We start from the raw sequence: 18,392 nt of genomic DNA on the forward strand, positions 1-18,392 counted from the left end.
GGGTTCTAGCTTCTGGATCCTGGGGGACAAGAACAGGCTGGCAGCTCATCACAAGTGGGTGGGTCCTGACCCCCGGGGGGGGGGGGAGAGAGGATCCCCAACGATCCCCAGAAACTAGGCTGGCCACCACGTGACAGTGGGTTTGATTGTAATAATCAAAGATCATATTTTCGCGATAAAAAAAAGCCAATCAGACCCTTTACATCTACCTCTTTCTATACCTTCACCTCACAAAGAACAAAGACCCAAATGGCCCCAAAACCCAAATCCAAAAAGCCCGACCCAAACCCGCAACCAAAAACCACAACCCCAAACTGGCCACCCCTCCGCCCACTCCTCCCGGCCACCGATCTAACCCTGACCCCCGTCCTCCCGGACCAAATCTACCTAATCCGCAATTTCCTCCCAGGCACCCTCTGCAAAACCTACACCTCATTCCTCGCCTCGCTACCACTAACCACAACACCGGGCGCGCCCAAGAAAGACGAGGCATTGCGCGTCAACGACCGGTTCCAGATCGACGATGCGCGGTTCGCGGAGATGTTGTGGAGCACGACGGCGCTGAAGGAGCTTGTCACGACGCGATTTGACGAAGACGAGTCCGACGAAGATGACGGTAGTCACTCGCCTGCTCTCGGTCTTGCTGAACGCGCGCGACAACTCTGGGGCGGGGAGCCGTTGGGGTTGAATCCTAATATTCGCATTTATCGATACTCTGCAGGACAGTTTTTCGGACAACATTGTAAGCTCTTTCTTCGTTCGTTTTTCGTGCTGCGAATTCCATTATGGAACCATACACATACATACATCCAAGCAAGCGAAAATTACACAACACTCGTTAATTAACCCAATCGCAGACGACGACGCCAACAATATAACCCTCCCCCCACCGAACTCACGCTCAAAAGCAACACCCGCGCGCACGACCTGGACCCTCCTGATCTACCTGACGTCCTGTACAGGCGGTGAAACGATCTTCTACCCGGAGCCGACGCGCGCGAACCGTCATCCGGAGCCGATAGCTGTTGCGCCGGAGGTTGGGATGGCGCTGTTGCATCGACATGGTGATCATTGTATGATTCATGAGGGGGCTGAGGTTACTGGTGGGGAGAAGTGGGTTTTGAGGAGTGATTTGGTTGTTCCTAGGTGATTGCATTTTGGAGTGGCGAGGTTGTAGAGGTGTAGTATTTGTTAGGTGTGGTAGAATCGTAGTGGGCAGGTCCTACGCGATCTCGAATCCGTGGTGTTTGGTATATAGCATTGCATGGGAATTTTAGTTAGGGAATTAAACAGTTCTAGTCATTCTGTTGGATCATACTTAGTATTGGGTGCAATCGACTGGATAACACGGTAGCAAAAGGACAATATGAACAAGGACGACAGTAGGTCCCTGTCACAGCACGCATGAAAGAGACAGTTGTAGATACAAGTTAAATAGTCGTAAAGAGTGGAAAGTTTGCTGGGGAAAGGAGATGGGAGGAAACAATGAGAATGAAACAAAGAGTGAGATCATCAGTTATTGAATAGCAGGGTGACAGATGAGAGCTGGACCTCGCCAATGGATCTAATTCCCGGAAAGCCTCCAGATTCAATTTCATTTTATCTTATCAAATTGGTTTGGAAACAGGAGACTTCTCCCCGTCCAGTTCATACTCGGCTCCTCTCATCATCCCCTCCACAGGGCCGAGAAGCCGCTTGAATCCGTCCCGGCCCAACCGTGCCACCTTCACATCCGTTTTAGTGGTGATGCTCGCCTGGCGGGGCTTGTCGTCCAGCAAGGCAAGCTCACCAAAGTAATCACCTCGGTGATAGCTCTTGACGGGCCCAGAGACACCGTTCTTGGTAGCCTCGGCTTCGCCCGACTCCAGAAGATAGAATGCATCTCCGGGATCGCCTTCGTGGATGATGATGGAATTAGCCGGATACTTGATAGTATCCAGAGCATCGGCGATCTTCGAGCGCTCGTATGGCTTCAGAGAAGAAAGCAGCGGGACTTCCTCCAGAAAAGCCTCGTACATACGACGGCGTTGGAATGCAGAGTCCATTAAGATGCGGCGGAATGTGACGCGATCTAGAGCCCACAAAGTGCTCTGCGGCTCAGTGGAGATCACTGTCGCAGCACGCGGGGCATTGTACATCAGAGCCAACTCGCCGAAAGATCCTCCGGGTCCAGTGCTGGCGACCTTGTTGCCCAAGCCATCAGGACCAGGCTGCACGGCACCAGAAGGATTGATATAGACGTCGAAATTTCCCTTCTCCACGATGTAGAAGTAATCCCCGGCGTCGCCTTGGGAGATGACCTTGATATCCTTCGCCGGAATGGGCTTCTCCACCAGAGCATTGAGCACGGTCGAGAATGAATCATCGTCGAGGTGGGAGAAAAGGAAGTTGCTACTGACGGCGCTCTTGAGCCGGGAGGCCTGCTCTTCGGTCTTTGGGTGGTGAGGAGGCGACCAACTATCTGAACCCGCTTCAGTAGGGTTTAAAGATTCCGCTGAGACCGATGTCCGACGACCAAGCGCGTAGTTGGTAGGGAATCCTTGCTGTGCGGATCGTTCCGGGAGAGGGGCAAGCTCCCCCTCCTCCTCGTCATCCTCCCCCGCATTATCCTGGAAGGGACTCCGGCTGAACAACGATCTACCCACTTGTAATCCTTGTGATCCTCCTTCAGCGAATGCACTACCTCCAAACAAAGCGGCGCTCGGCAGCGCAGCACCCGAATTAGGCTGTCGGAAGGTCAGGTTGGTTGGTGACGTCACCTCGAAGCCGTCGTCCTCGGAATTTTTTTGGTTGCCAGCAGAATTGTCGTCAACTCTAGTGTTGACGGCCGGGGCCAAATCCGGAGCAGAGTTTAGAGCCATGAGGGCGTTGGATTGAGGGCCGGAGAGGCCGCAACTCCGGGGTTGAAGCTGAGAGAGAGGGACGGGCGAAACAGAGATGAGATCTGTGGAAATTAGAAAGGAATGAATTAAATAGGGGAGAATGAATGGGATGAAAATGTAGGTAATGCAGATTGTAGAGGAGAGGAGGAGAGGTAGAAAAGGTAGAGAGTAGGAAGCAACGGAGGGGCAGACAGTGGGGGATTATTGGTTGGAGTCTAATTGTAGGAATACTGCATGACCTCGTCCCTCTCCTTTTTTTTCTCTCCTTTTCTTTTCTCTCTCCTTTCCGTTCTGCTTTCTTTTTTCTTTCTTTCTGTCTCGGGAAAATAAAATGGAATATTGCAGGGAAAAAGAAGGAGAAAGAAAAAGCAAAAGCAAGTCAAGCCAACAACAAGCGAAACTGAAATTACCTTCTAAAAGCAAGCTCAGCTTTACTTATAACAAGCGAGTCAGTTTGGAAGACAAAGGGGGAAGACGTGGAAAGATGAGGGGTACACACTAAAGTTGGTCTGAGCTTCGTCGATCATTGGATGTGCTTCACCTTTCACGCACTGTGCTATGTACTCCATGTTGTACATATTTATGGAGTAATGGTGATCGACATCCATTCCTATACTAAGATGTGGGATACTAGGTAGTATAAGATTTAATTTAAGCCCCCGTCTGAGCGTCTTCTACACGTCTTCTAGAATGGCATGCTCGCCACTAAAGTGGCAATTTCGGGAACCTTGGAAGTATCACCACGTCACACATGTCATGGACTCGTGTTCAAATGTCACCTTATAGAACGGGATAAAAATACCTGAACGGCAAAATCAAGGAAAGTGTCAAGAGTACAGACGTTTCATGTTCTGGTGGGGAACGAGAATGGATATCATATAATCCACGGTCTTCGCTCAATAATTGTAGAAGCATCCAGCATACCTCTATCTAGCTATAGCTTCAAATACGGAACCTTGACAGTATGGAGTACTCCGTTCTCCGTTGATAACCTAAAGCTCTCTCCATGGCGTCATATAAACGAGAAAGTCTAGATCGGGCGCATAGACCCAGCCACAGCCACGGTTCACCCCCAGCCCCCTTATATTGGCGATTGGCCATGTCGATGTGCATGCGAAGTCTGAATTATAGAGCGCTAAGTACTGTCCAGGGCCAGGTACTGGTCTGTGTCACCCCCCACCGATTCGAATAATTTACTTGGGCCTTTTTCCCTATCTTCCCCAAACTATCTTTTCATTTTTCTCTTCACGTTCTGTGTCAGAATCAATATGGGTACCTTTACATTTCACTGGTGAGTCGCGCTTCTAGCATGTCCCATTCTAGAGATTTCCATTTCGAAATCTCTCCTCCTCGTACAATGCTGAGACGGTTACTTGCAGGCCTTACAATGCGAGCGAGGTGTTCGTTACAGGCACTTTCGACGATTGGGGTAAGACGGTGAAACTGGACCGAGTCGGCGACAGCTTTGTCAAGGAAGTGACTACACTGCCTGTACAAAAAGTCCAATACAAGGTATGGCCTTTCCTTTTTTTTTCTTCTCTCGCACACTTTCGCCTTTGCCTTGCCCTCGTAGATTGGATGGCGGTGAGCATTTACAATGACGTCACCTGGGCCGCTTTTCCCCCCCCCCCCATTTATAAGGTCGCCAGTTCCCGGAATCCCCAAAGTCCCAAACATTTTAAGATTGCCTGATTCCCCGCTGACTCAAAAATTCAAAAGTTTGTCGTCGACGGGATTTGGACTACAGACCCCAAAGCACGTGAAGAACAAGACGGGCATAACAACGTCAACAACGTGCTGCTGCCTGAAGAAATTAAGGCTTCCGACTCCGCCCCCACTATGTCTGGCGTGACCCCTTACTCTACAACCGCGGCACTCGCTGCCAACGTTCCCAAGGAGCCCAATGGGGATCTCCCTGGTAGCTTCCCAGAAACTCCGGGACAGGAATCCGAACAGACCTTTTCCGTGGATCCCATTCCAGCTTCGGGAGGTTATGGTAACCCCGTTACCCTGAAGCCGGGCGAGGAAGTCCCCCGCCAGAGCACATTCAACAACAATACCGTTGGCTCAACTGTCACTTTGGACAAAGAATCATATGACAAGGGTCAAACTCTACCTGTTGACGGCTACCAAGCAAACAACACCAGCCCTGAGACTTTCGCATTTGCCCCTTTTACTCTCCCCCCAATCACGAACAATATGATTCCTGAATCCAGTCTTCCGATCGGTGGACCCTCTCAGTCGTACACCGGAGGTCCAGCGCAGCAGGCAGCGCTAGCCGATCCGGAATACTTCATCCAGTCCAGTGGCCCCACCTCGACCACAGCGGAACTCGCTGCTGGCGTGCCGCTGGAGTCAAAGGGCAAGGCCAACGCCAACAAGCCCGTTGATGAGGTCCCCCGGGTGGTGAAAGACTCAATTGCCGAGGCTCACAAGGACCCTGAGGCGACTGCGTACCAAGAAGCAGTCGACGAGAAGTACGCTACCGAGAACGAGCTTCACAAGAAGTACCCCGTTGAAAACTCCGCAGGGAGGTTCGTTCAACCCGTTGACGAGGTTCCTCGGGTTGTGAAGGACTCGATGGCCGAAGGTTATAAGGACCCAGAAGCGGCTGCAAACCTGAAAGCAGTCGACGAGAAATATGCCACCGAGAAGGAACTGCAAGAGAAGTTCCCTGTCGAGGACTCTGCGGGTAGACAGGCCAACGGTCACTACCCTATCCCTCGGGCAGTGAAGGACTCGATATCCGAGGCTCACACAAACCCGGAGGCGACTACGAACCAGGAGGCACTTGCTGAGAAGTATGCTACCGAGAAGGAGCTACAGCAGAAATTCCCTATTGAAGAGTCTGCGGGAAGGTTCGTTCAGCCTGTTGAGGAGGTCCCTCAGGTCGTGAAGGACTCGATGGCCGAAGGTTACAAGGACCCCGAGGCGGCTGCAAACCTGAAAGCAGTCGACGAAAAGTCTGCTACCGAGAAGGAACTGCAAGAGAAGTTCCCCGTTGAAGATTCCGCGGGCAGACAGATCGACGGTCACTACCCTGTCCCTCGGGCAGTGAAGGACTCGATAGCCGAGGCTCATAAGGACCCGGAGGCGACTACGAACCAGGAGGCACTTGCTGAGAAGTATGCTACCGAGAAGGAGCTACAGCAGAAGTACCCTGTTGAAGAGTCTGCGGGTAGATATAATAAGCCCGTTGACGAGGTCCCTCAGGTGGTGAAGGACTCGATGGCCGAGGCTTTCAGGGACCCAGAAGCGGCTGCCAACCAAGAAGCAGTTGACGAGAAGTATGCTACCGAGAAGGAACTGCACAAGAAGATCCGTGTTGAAGAGTCTGCGGGTGCACCGGCGCCTACTGTCACTGCGGCCACCCAGGCCATTGCGCCCCATGTCACTGCCAGTGGTGTGGACTCGTCAGATGTGTCGCCACTTTCCACACCTACGGCGAACCGCAGCTTTACTGCTGCTACCCCATCTTCAGCGCTGAAGACCACCGAGTCCAGTGGGCCGACTGTCACAACTGGCCCCGAGACTACTTCTACTGCCGAAACCTCGACTGCCGGAACCACGGCTGCCGCGACTGCGGATCCCGCAGGTCCCACTGTGACGACGGGAGTTGCATCTGCTCAGGCACCTACCAGCTCGACCGCAGAGCCGGCAGATCCCGCTGCGACCACTGGAGCTGGATCTACCCAGTCTCCTGCTACTTCTTCCAAGCCCGCTTCGCCGTCTCGCAGAAAATCCCACAGCACGGAAGGTGCTGCTTCTACTATTGGTGACAAGAAGAAGAAGCACCGCCTGAGTGGCTTTTTCGACAAGATCAAGGAGAAGCTTAAATAAATGACTCGGAAATGTCCAATTTTCGACCTTGGGATCCGTTCTATGATTCTATCATCTTGGGCGGTATAGTCTTGGCTGTGAAAGCCGACCGATATCGCATGCTTTTTCTCTGATGCCTTACGTTCTTTGCTTCTGGATACCTCTCCTGCCCTGTTTTACTGCATTGTATTTCTGCAAGCCGCTTTTTGTTTATGACTCGGCTAGTAATTATCGTCTAATCGAAGTACCTTGCTTGATGTGTTGATTGTTTATATCGTACTTTATGTCTTGTACTTATATCTAAGCCGAAATCGGACCAAAGTCTTGCGTAATATGTTGTACAGAACTCGGAGTATAAGCATGTTGATTCGACATGGATCATGAAACATGAGGTTAAAGACCCAATCAGAATAGAACCTGAGAACTAAGAAAGTCGAATGTACAATTCTCCACGTATAACCCTTGGGATTGCCCTTGTCATGAGTGGGGAGAAGGTCATTCCCTAATTCCGCTCTTCTCCACCTTTCCCCGACTTTGGGGACTTCCAATCTTCTTTCCCTTCTCCTCCCTTCTTCTCTGCATTGTACAAGCGACCTTGGTCTTGGGGGTATCTACACCACCGCGAGCACAATATGGCTACCCCCACATTGTCCGCCATGATCGACCCGACAAAGCAGGCCGAATACCCAATTGTGCTAGGGGAAAGGCTTGCTCGAAACCCAAACACGAGCCGGCTGATCAACGTTAACTACAACCACAAATCCAAGTCCGCCACCTCACAGCAACGTTCGGTCATCACCCACTCCCGATCGGCCGACCTCTATGACCTCGCCGTGACTGATAAGGCCCCGAACGCCGATCAAACGTTGACCTATTCATACAAAGGCAGCGAGGACCCGTCGGGCGAGCGAAGCCTGGTACTCATCTTTGACCCGGAGCGGAAAGTCTTTGTTCTGGAGCCGGTCTCGACAACCTTGAACTTTAATCTACGGTCGGCACCAGGAAAGACGGAAAAGCAGGTCCGCGAGCAATACGAACAACTACAGATAAAGGAAGAAGATGAACCAGCGAACCCGGTAGAAGACCGGCACGGGGGAAGCGCCAGCGAGGATGAGGGGCCGGCCGACGACAGCAATCCCTATGACTTCCGACATTTCCTCCCGAAGAATCGCCGCGAGGATGACAAGCCGCCCTCGGGCTACAGCACCCCGGAACTTGTCACCAGCCGGGCCAGCACACCGTTAATGCCGGCTGCCAGATCCGCGCCGAGACCCGCACCTCGACCCACAACGCAAGCAAACCCCCTACGACAGAAGAGACCGCCAGCAAAAGCACCCGCCAAAACATACAAGTCAAGCGAGCCGGTCATTTATCCCGACCCGTCTGAGCACGGGGACTCGCGCTCGTCGCCGTCCGATGCAGGCACCGGGTCACAACAAGCTGGGCAGTCTCCTGGCTCGAATATCATTGTCGATGGAGATCTCATTATTGATATGGGATCTCCACCTCCGCGTCCGCTCGTGGACCGGACTTACTTCTCGTCGAATAATACACCGGCAGATGACGATGGCGACGAAGACGTTGGGGAGTTTAGTCTGCCCTCCCCGGTCGGCAATACAGCTCCACTTTCCTCAGGGCACACAGACACGGCTGCTCAAGAGGACGAAATGGAAGATGATGATGCTTTGGCGGCAGAGATGGAAGCCGCCTTTGAGCAAAGTGCTCGTGAAGAGGAGGCTCGGAACAACCAGTACAGTCAGCCAACGACCAGGCAATATATCCCCAGTGATGATGAGAGCGAGGTCAGCGAGGAGGAGTAAATGTTTGGCTTTCTTGTTTATTGCATCTACCAGCGTGGCGCCAGGACGGACTTTGATTCCAACGTACTAGATACCAATTGTAATTGTAGTATATTTGACCTTTCCACTAGATCAGAATCGCTGTTCTATTTAGTGCATTGTTCTACGCATCTTCGCATCTTCCAACTCATGACATACCAAAGTTCATTGGCTTCATCCCCCTATCCAGGAGGGCAACACAAAGATCGTTGTTTTTCCATTCACTAGTAATTTGGGGGTGTGCAAATAGTAATTCTCCTATAAAGTGTGCATTGTCATCTCTTACATCGGATAAATAGTTCCTTCGGATAAACCATTGTTCCGACCAAAAGCTTCCCTTGTCGACTGCGTCAATACGGAGATCTTTGCCGCTTTTTAAGTTACCTAGTAGTGCTCAATATCTCGGCAGCACTCTGTTGTTTATATTGCTTATATATTGGTTATCCCTGAATTCCCTTCTCCAATTCTCTGAACATCTCCCGCGGTGCACTATCATATCCGCGATGCGATAGAAAGCTCCGCCGAGCTAGCTTTGGCTTACGACTGTGACGTTTGTAACGATAACGACTATTGTGAACCACCCGCGCAAGCTGTTTCTTATCGCGCGCTGGATGCGCTTTGTCTCGGTCGCCATTGTGTGAAAAACCCCTCGATCTTATTCTCTTTCCCCTCTTCACACAGCGGCCAGCCATGGCTTCCTCAGCACCGAAGCGACGAATCCCCGGCCTGCCGAACCCGGTGTTGGAAGCGGAGCAGCAAAAATGGCTATTCACCGAGGAAGAATTCGACCGTACACCATCGCGCATTGATAAGATCGAGCGTGGGAAAGAGGACTACATCCGCCACCGTGCAGTCGACTTCATTTGGCAAGTGAGCGTGATGTTGAAGATGCCCCCGCAGACCTCAATGACCGCCACGGTGTACATGCATCGCTTCCTCATGCGCTATTCGTTGATGGGCCAATATCCGGAGATGGGGTCGGACTTGATGCACCCGAAGGTGATCGCTGCGGTGGCCCTGTTCGTCGCGTTCAAGGTCGACGAGGCCATGCGCCGCATGAAAGACTTTGTCATCGCATGCTGCCGGGTCGCCATGAAGCAGCCGAACCTGATTGTCGACGAGCAGTCCAAGGATTACTGGAAATGGCGAGACCTGATCCTGCAGAACGAGAGCGTCATGCTTGAATACCTCTGCTTTGACCTACAGGTCGAGTCCCCTTACCGCATTCTCTGGGACTACTCCATCTTCCTAGGCGTCAGCGACAACAGGACTTTGCGCCACTCCACCTACTCCTTTCTCAACGACTCCACCTACACCGTCCTCTGTCTCCAATTTCCACCCCGCGTCATCGCCGCCGCAGCCCTGTACGCCGCTGCCCGCCACTGCAAAGTCGCCTTCCCCGACGACGCCGAAGGCCGGCCCTGGTGGGAGCAGATCGACGTCCGCCTCGACGACCTCATCCGCGCCTGCACCTTCATTGTGAAGATCTACGAGCGAGTCCAGCAAAGCCTCAGCAAGGGCTTCCCGGATTTCGCACTTCCAGACTCAACCCCCCAACCTAACGACCCAACCCGCATCTTCGACACCGATCCCACAAAATCCGCCTCCGAGCAGCAATCCATCTCCACCCCTCCTACCCTCACCGTCACCTCAGACACGGCTTCAAACGGCCGCAAGCGCTCGCGCGAACCCGAACCTCACCCCACCACACAGTCACAACCACACCCACCCTCCCCAAAAAACAAACCCCCTTCAACCCTCACCCTTAACGGGAACGGGAACGGCGACCGCGATCGATCGCCCAAGCGCCAGCGGACCATCACTCCCTCCAATGAAGCCGTCCTCCCCACCCACCAAAAGCAAAACCCTCCCGCCCCCTCCAACTCGCGCGTCCCCGCGGCAGCATTATCTCAAACAAAAGCCACGCCTCAATTCAAATCCATGTCAGTCGCCGAAGGGAAACCGGAACCAGGACCGGGGTCCTCCTCAAAACCCCCTCCGAAAGAAGAGTCCAGCATTGACGTCGAAGAAGGCGAACTCCATGAAAAACAACATGTCGTTCCAGTCGCGCATCCCACTCCGGCGGATGTGGATTCTGATTCTCGGAGTAAACTAGACTCCCGGAAAGAGGAGAAAGAGGAGGGCGAGGCTGATGATGATGATCGTGCTGGGAGTGAAGAAGGCGAGATCTAGGAGTTTGGGCTTCTCAGGTCCTGTGGATATGATAGTGGGAGGATATCGACATCCACATTGTTTTTGCTTGTTTACCAACTTTGTACTTATGTCCTGTGTCCTGATTTATTAGGTGTAGACAAAATATCTTATGAATAGTTCTAGTTAATGTCAGAAGAAGACGTACGATTCAATCCTAGTTTCCAAGTCCAAGTCCATAGCCAGACCCAGGTCTATATATTCGTAGCTATGCTAAAAAAAAAAGGCACTAGCTACAGTCAACTATCTACCTTACTAAAGCGAATGATTACAGACAAACATCTTCAGTGTCGCGCGGGGAAAAAGAAAAAAAAAGAAAGAAAGGCCCAGCCGTGATTTGAACACGGGAATCTCCGCATTACAAGTGCGACGCGTTAACCACTGCGCTACTAGGCCTGCGGTGACTGATTATTTTGTATACCATTTGTTCTAGCCATTTTGTTTCTTTCCTCCCAGACAGAAAAAAAGAGAAGGCCCAGCCGTGAATCGAACACGGGAATCTCCGCATTACAAGTGCGACGCGTTAACCACTGCGCTACTAGGCCGGTCAAGGTTACTGAATTTTATTTTAGAGACGTTATAAACTAACCGCTGTTAACCCCGTTACGTTCACTATTGTAAATCTCTCTCTTATGTGAGGTGTACAATTATCAGCTGGACTGGGTCTACGTCTGTCATTCCGGGGGAACTTGGTGAATGGGATGCAGTGTTTGACGGTAACTGAAATCAAAAATATCAAGCAGCTTTGGACTACAACAATCTCAAACCAAATTTACCTGTTGATTACTAACAAACATTCCATCTTTTTTAGTTACTCAATGATCAAAAGCGGCAAGAGGTGAGCACCAAAGCAGAAAGGGGAGGTATTAACTATCCGGTACATATGACAGAGAACGTTTCATACACAGTTTCCGTTAATTGATTTTAAATTCAATGTGGTAGATATATTAATGAAGCCGCTTGGTAAATATCGGACTCCGCATCCTTCGTACCCAACAGGCAAATTTGGACGCAACAAAACGAACACAAAAATAAATAAACAGAACCAAGACAAACAAATAACAAAAAGCCAACTTTTGAATGTAGATCGGTTCGATCTCAAACGGGAATTGCAAGGTGCTCGTGATGAAAAGAGACAAGATCATCACTAGCCTCAGCCTGGCCGGACCCGAACGACTGCAAATTCCATTTCTCAACACCCTCCACGCCTTTCAGATCATTCGCAAATGTACTAAAGAGGTCACGATTAAGCCGTTCGTACTCGGAGTATTCCTTGGGCCAATTCCCAAGGCGTTCAACCGCAAGTTTGAGCATATGCAAATGCTGTCGGACATGCTTCCCTTCTTCCATGTTTTCGTCTGGACTGGAGGCGGACGAAGGGGATGAGATGCCCGAGATGACATCCATGTCCACATCGCTGGCAGGTGCCGAGGACGGGTCAATGAACACACGCAAGGCATTCTCGTGCAGCGCGGCTGCTTTGCGATAGTACTGGTAGGCCAGCTTACGCCGACTCTTCTGGGTTTGATAGCCTTGAGCCACGCTTGTATACATCTGTGATAGTAGAATAGTCATCTCGACCGTACTTGGATGTCGGGGTCCATGGACACGAGCACAGTTGTAGACAAGATCCTCCGCAAGCCGGACAGCTCCACTATAATCGCTGATGAGATAGCGGGTAATGACCAGCATGCGCCCGAGCGCAAGCGTATATGAATGCCGTGGTTGTGACAAAGCATAGGCGTCACGGCTATTCCAGAGGGAGGTGAGAACCCAGGCCATGGTGTGATAATCCTGTTGCTCATCTAGAACCTTGATCAAGCGATTGATGTGTTCCAGATCCAGGTGTGCGAGCTCAAAGTTGTGCTCCTTGAAATATTCGAGAGTATCACGAAGAATCGTCGCTGACACGCTTAGCATGTACTTATCGGCCGAGCCTGCTGGGTGTATGTCATTGTCTTGGCCGGCCAGGAGAAGGCCCAGCTTGAACACTAGCTTGAGTGTCGCATCGGACGAGTAGCCATGGTGAGCACCGATGTATTTCGTCGCTGCCAATGCGATGTGGCAGGCAGATTGGTAATCTTTGGAGCGAAGCAGCTGGTCTACGCGATTGTAACTGGCGATGGCCACTGAACGCATAAAGTCACGCGAGGAATGAGTGCTGAAATATTCCAGAACTGTCTCAATAAAAGCCTTAGCCTGGTTAGGGCCGATTTCCAGGTTGGAGCCCTCTGTCGCCAAGAAGAAGCTGGTATACCGATCTGCCACCTGAGTGGCAGTGGATGGACGGCCGCGATTAAGTAAGAAGCCATGCAGGCGGGCCGCGGTTTCCGCCGTGTCTTGAAGCTTGCCAGTCTTAGAGCTGAGGGTTTCCCGGAACTGTTCAAAGTATATATACTCCGTGGTGAGGGCGGCATATATTTCGTTCAAGGTAGTAGAGTTGTCCCCGCATTCCCGGATGCTATATTCGAACTGAGCAAGGAAAGCAAGGGTTGACCGCCCTTTTGAGCTCCGGTCAAAGCCGAGAGCATTCTCATCCTTGGTGTCCTTGGTAATAACATGACGATATATCTCGTTTGAGAGCTGCTCGGCCTTTTGAATTTGACCAGCTGCGATATAGCCAGATGCAATACTCTTGGCCGCCGCAATCAACTTGATAGAGAGCGTCTCGGTCGATAGCACTTGCATTGCTGCTTCCTGTAGCAGCGAAACAGCTGCCTGTGCCTTCCCTTGTTTAGTGTAGAGTGAGACTACCTCCCCCATCTGAGATAGGGCTTCCTCGTGGGCCCATCCATAGCTGGATCGAATCGACGCGAGTCGTTGGGTATGAATAGACAACGTCTTCTGTAGCTCCTTTGTTGACATGTTCTCAACCTTTAAAGTAGTGAAGGCTGCACTCTGCTGCTCGTGGATTGCATCCAAGGTGGCACGGATGTCTTGATAGTCGATTTCAACTTCACTGGATTTAATTTGCAAAAGCTCTTCGTAGAGTTGGACCGCTTCCGCTTCGAACTGCTCGGACTCTTGGCAGATATTTGCCAATGTGTTGGTTGCCTGTATGGTGATCGACGCGCTCGCACCGAAGAGAGTAATGCACGATTTACGATATTGCACTGTCACATCATGAATGGTGGTAGTGTCACTGTGTGTCATTTGCAGACAATGAACATAACGTTGATAGATGGTCTGGACAAATCCCGGATCCCGCAATTTTTGGCTGATCTGGGGGCTCTGCAAGGTAGTGAACAACATCCGGCAGGGTTTCAGTGCGTCCGCGTATCGATTTTGCTTCAAGAGCTCCGTCGCCACGATAACAAGTGGCTCGAAGGCATCCGGAGGACAGGTTTCCCAGCCCTTGCTTAGGACTTGAACTATCTGGCGATAATAATCCACTGCGATGGGTTGCGGGGCCGTCAGCTCGGCCAGGGTCCAGAGCTGTCGTATCACAGTGGGATGCTCCCCGCCGAACCGCTTAGTATAATCATCCAGCATATCCTGGTGGATGTTCACGACTTTTCCGGTCTGGGAAGTACGCTCGTATAGACGAAGAAGATTCAATGTGGCTCGCTCCACAGTTTGCTCGCCGCACACTGGCCGATCGCGTCGGACTGCACTATAAAGCCGGGTCCGGATATCCTCTTCCTTGACCGGGTGACGGCGGTAGCGGTAGCACCCGGCGAGGCGCTCTGCAAAATCAACGCAGTGCTCAACATTAGTTGATGGCAGGACGACCTTTTCGATCGAAGCCGCAAACAACGACGGCCACATATCTCGAAGGACTCGTTTCAACACCCTTGTAGCATCATGCCACCGGTGTTGAGACAAGTACATTTCGATTAGCGCTGTGCTCGCTGTTGCGAAATTTTGCTCGTCACTGGATGAACTAGTATAAACCATTTCTTTCAGGGTTGACTCGGTCAGCAGGGATTTTGCAGATGACGAGTGCATCAGTTGCCGGGAAGTGGACTGGATATTTCTTTCCACTTCTTTGCGGGTGGCACTCTGGCTGCTAGTACTTTGTGCGCAGTATTTGAACACTTCCAAGGCCAACACAGACAGTCCCACTTCCTTCATGCACTGAGCAAGCTCAAGCAACTCGGACACCACGGCTTCGGCACTGGAGGTGGTTTTCTCATACTCCTCCCAAACCCCGCCAAGGATCGAGGCCGCTTCGTTATCTCTCTTCCGACTTTTGAGGAATTTGGAATACTCGAGGACAGTCCGCAGAACTGACACCTTGTGCTCAGTGGAGTGACTGAGCCGGTATGCCTGGCTGGTTTGCTGCCATAGCTCAACGTATGTCCGTTCGGCGTCCGAGAAGTGACCCTCTGCCCTCTGTCGCTCCGCTTTCGTCAGGATGGTCTTCAAATCAAATGAATTTGTAATCAACTCGTCCACCTCTATTCCAGTCAAATCCAGGGGGGTGCTTGTCTCTGGCATCGTGTGTTTGGGGCCGTGGAGGTGGACTAGTAATGACTCGTCCATCTGCACAGATCCGCTCCGCTGGTGCGTACTGTTGACGAAGGACCTCTCCAAATTTTCATTAATCTCCTGTACTTTGCGGTACTCCTTGACCAGACTATAATGCTCGGACAGCTGCGTCAACGTGGATTTGACCACACTACTTGTCGCACCGTGGTGGACCTTCTGGCATTCAACCAGCATCTGGAGAATCTGGATGCGCCGTGTCATGACTTCCGTGACAGAGTCAGTCATTTTATCCACGGTGGCATCCAGGAAGAACTGAGCCGTCTGCATAGTGATGAGATTCCGTACAGACAAGACCTTCTGGCAGATTGTTGCCGCCTCATAGAAGATCCGACTACTCTCGGCAGGCACGCTGTTGCTAATCTGTCGGAAAAATAGCGCCTGGCAGATTACGGCCTGTACAGTGGCTGGATGGTTGTTGCTCAATATTTGGCGGTACAGGGATGTCTGAACCTCATGAATGGACCGAAGCAACGAAGTCGCCTTGCTTGCCCACAAAGTCATCTCCAGGAGTGGCACAGAGGGGGTCGCAGGGAGAACAGATCGGAAACTCTTGCTTGCGATATTGATTTCTTGGTTGTTCGTGCATTTGAATGCAATCTTCGCATAGCCTGTCCAGTAACGAAGCGCAAAATCCAATAAGGGATGTTTCCTCAACAAGTCTTCCGTCACCTGCCCATTCAGCGGCTCCAAGGATGGCCCATGGCTATCAGTCACAGTCTGCTTTGCGTACAGTAGGAGTCTCTGTGCAAAATCCACATGCCTGTCCTTGATCGCGGGTAGAAATTTGCCCTTCGAGAATACATCGAGGATAGCGGTCCGCACCAGTGCGTGCCTAAGATAGACAAGGTTTTTGTGGAAGAAAACCAAGGAAGCGACCGGCTTCAATAGCTGAGGGAAGTCAATTTCGCGATGCTCGGCGAGGGCCGCCTCGTCAGGCTTGGTGGAGAGAAGAGCAGCCAGTTCCTGCTGGGCGAGGGGACGGTTCGCAGTGACTAGCCAGACCAAAATCTTCTTCGTATCCTCGCTTAGCTTGGACTGTAAGGTGTGGGATATCAGATCCGAGATCTTATGTCCTGCCTGGACGATATTTTCCACCGACTTGGAAAGCGCGGCCTCGTTCGGCGGGTTCTCATCGCGCACACGCTTGGCCGCCAGCTTCGCCCAAAGGAAAGAGCCATCCGATGCTTCCACAATCCGAGCAACGGTCACCTCCTTGTCTTCGTTGGACATTTTGCTATACACATGGCTCTGTTGAAGGGTTTTGCGGGTCACCGCGCTAATGTCATCGAATATTAAGCCTAGGGTGACTCGCACTACCATTTGGGAGGTGACCGAGTCCACTGGATGGGAGCCGAGTGTGATCAACTTTAAACTGGGGGACTTGGATGCCGCTTCATGAAGCCGGTGTGACAGGGCCTTCTCCCCACAGCTGGCCTCGTCCACGCCGTCGACGACTAGGACTAGCTCTCTGGAACCTGCTCCACTAGTCTTGAGAGCACGGCCCAGGGCATCCCATAGGAGATTTTCATACAACTCTTCGTCCACAGTCAACCGGCTCTGGTTGTAAGCCTCCGCCAAGATTTGATATAGCTGCAGGTTGCCAATGCGCTTGCTCAACATCTGCGACATGATCGTCTTGGCGACGGCTCCCGGGGTGGTGTTGGCAGGGATTCGACCATCTATCTCGGCTCGTTAGAGAGTAAAAGTTTTGGGTTGAGGACAATGAAACTAACCGATAGATGCCAATATGGACATATACCTTGTTCCTCCTACGGGATACTGCAGATAATCATTGATCACAGTTGACAAAACCGTCTTGCCGGAACCCGACTTAGAGGTGATAGAAAGGACCTGCTTTTCGCCTTTCAAGAATCGCATCAGGTATGGCTTCACCCACGTGCAAGTGGCCTCCTCGCGCTCCTGGCCGGAGGGGGCCGTGGCTTCGGTGATATGGGCAACCACTGGGTCTTCGGGCTGCAACCAGTCTTTCAGGGTATTGATTCCGACGGCTAGATTTATATTATAAGTATGGATCACATGGCTTTGGGGGAGCGAGTCTACCTTTATCTCCCTCGAGGCCCTCTCGGATCAATTGATGACGCCACATAAGGTCTGAAATGTGCTCACAACGACCACGAAAACTGTCAATCGGACCTGGGAAGGTACTATAGATATCAATCGATACCCATTCCGAGGCAAGGAGTGACCGATGAAAGTGCGTGGCCACACAGACGACGAGAGTAACCAGATCAGCTAACGCAAGAATGAGCTGGTCTTTGATATCTGAAGAGACCACAAAGAGCTCTGCACGATCGAGCAGGTTACCTAGACCAGAAGAGCAGCGATAGAAAAATCCAAATAGGTCCATAAGGGCCGGAGCATTTTCCTCGCCCAACTGTACGCTTGTGGTCAGTCAATCCGATTTAGTGGGCACGAGGATGTGGCTTCTGCTCACCTCAAGCAAGCTCGCACAGTATCCATAGGATAACTGGGCGGCGAGGTGGCTGTCGCCGGCAAATTGTTCAATCGCTAAATCAAACGAATGCACACGCTCAATGAACAGGGCCGCCCACACAAGGGCATTGTCGTAGCCACTCCCCTCGGGCGGTAACTTTCTCATCCTCTCGCACCGAATCCACTCCAACAGGCTAGCATAGTCAGTATCGGACACCCGAGAGGCCGATAGGTCATCGCTGCCTCGACGCGCAAGCGAGTTGACTACATCTGCGAGTGTGGTGTTCTTAGTGGTTTGCTGGTATTGATGACTGAAACTCTTCTCCCTGGCTACGGTCGCGTGCTGCTCTGCCATGTTCGAAGTGGGTCGCAGACCGAGTAGCGAAGTGGAGGACAAAGATATGCCATGGGGCACTGAAGCCATGTCTGTGTGCATCAAATATGATAGAAATTATGATAATAATTAGGCTCGGTTGGATCCTAAGGAAGACATTATATGTCCCGGTTTAGGGAGGAAGCTCCTCTTCCTTGTACTCTTGTTCTCTCCCCCTCTCTCCCATGATGCTGTACTGCTGTACCATGTTGTGATTGTGCTGCAAAGTCCAAGACGTCAATATAAGCTCCAACCGATCATAATCGCAGAGCCAAAACAAGAGTACAGCATGTCTATGGAGATAGTATCTATTTTCGCCACTGA

At 51.6% G+C, this 18,392-nt stretch overlaps 6 protein-coding genes across 6 annotated transcripts; 4 read left to right on the forward strand and 2 right to left on the reverse strand.

The window, feature by feature from the left end:
- Nucleotides 1-249: 249 nt before the first annotated feature.
- LCP9604111_2158 (uncharacterized protein) lies at nucleotides 250-1,150 on the forward strand (the record flags this gene model as incomplete). Its single annotated transcript, XM_039069604.1, has 2 exons — nucleotides 250-742; nucleotides 858-1,150. The coding sequence occupies 2 exons, from the start codon at nucleotides 250-252 to the stop codon at nucleotides 1,148-1,150; spliced, it is 786 nt and encodes a 261-aa protein (XP_038932285.1).
- A 457-nt stretch (nucleotides 1,151-1,607) lies between these two features.
- LCP9604111_2159 (cyclic nucleotide-binding domain-containing protein) lies at nucleotides 1,608-2,861 on the reverse strand (the record flags this gene model as incomplete). Its single annotated transcript, XM_039069605.1, has 1 exon — nucleotides 1,608-2,861. The coding sequence occupies one exon, from the start codon at nucleotides 2,859-2,861 to the stop codon at nucleotides 1,608-1,610; it is 1,254 nt and encodes a 417-aa protein (XP_038932286.1).
- Nucleotides 2,862-4,150: 1,289 nt separating this feature from the next.
- Nucleotides 4,151-6,722, forward strand: LCP9604111_2160 (carbohydrate-binding module family 48 protein; the record flags this gene model as incomplete). The annotated part of the gene is made up of 3 exons (XM_039069607.1): nucleotides 4,151-4,173; nucleotides 4,262-4,394; nucleotides 4,602-6,722. The coding sequence occupies 3 exons, from the start codon at nucleotides 4,151-4,153 to the stop codon at nucleotides 6,720-6,722; spliced, it is 2,277 nt and encodes a 758-aa protein (XP_038932287.1).
- A 611-nt stretch (nucleotides 6,723-7,333) lies between these two features.
- Nucleotides 7,334-8,521, forward strand: LCP9604111_2161 (ELL-associated factor; the record flags this gene model as incomplete). Its single annotated transcript, XM_039069608.1, has 1 exon — nucleotides 7,334-8,521. One exon carries the CDS (start codon nucleotides 7,334-7,336, stop codon nucleotides 8,519-8,521), a length of 1,188 nt encoding a protein of 395 aa, XP_038932288.1.
- Nucleotides 8,522-9,229: 708 nt separating this feature from the next.
- Nucleotides 9,230-10,732, forward strand: LCP9604111_2162 (uncharacterized protein; the record flags this gene model as incomplete). The annotated part of the gene is made up of 1 exon (XM_039069609.1): nucleotides 9,230-10,732. One exon carries the CDS (start codon nucleotides 9,230-9,232, stop codon nucleotides 10,730-10,732), a length of 1,503 nt encoding a protein of 500 aa, XP_038932289.1.
- A 1,116-nt stretch (nucleotides 10,733-11,848) lies between these two features.
- Nucleotides 11,849-18,119, reverse strand: LCP9604111_2163 (NACHT domain protein; the record flags this gene model as incomplete). Its single annotated transcript, XM_039069610.1, has 4 exons — nucleotides 11,849-16,920; nucleotides 16,975-17,250; nucleotides 17,303-17,636; nucleotides 17,697-18,119. The coding sequence occupies 4 exons, from the start codon at nucleotides 18,117-18,119 to the stop codon at nucleotides 11,849-11,851; spliced, it is 6,105 nt and encodes a 2,034-aa protein (XP_038932290.1).
- Between the last annotated feature and the right edge of the window lie 273 nt (nucleotides 18,120-18,392).

This window comes from Penicillium roqueforti (assembly GCF_015533775.1).
Source record: "Penicillium roqueforti strain LCP96 04111 chromosome Unknown scaffold_02, whole genome shotgun sequence".
Classification (NCBI taxonomy): Eukaryota; Fungi; Ascomycota; class Eurotiomycetes; order Eurotiales; family Aspergillaceae; genus Penicillium; species Penicillium roqueforti.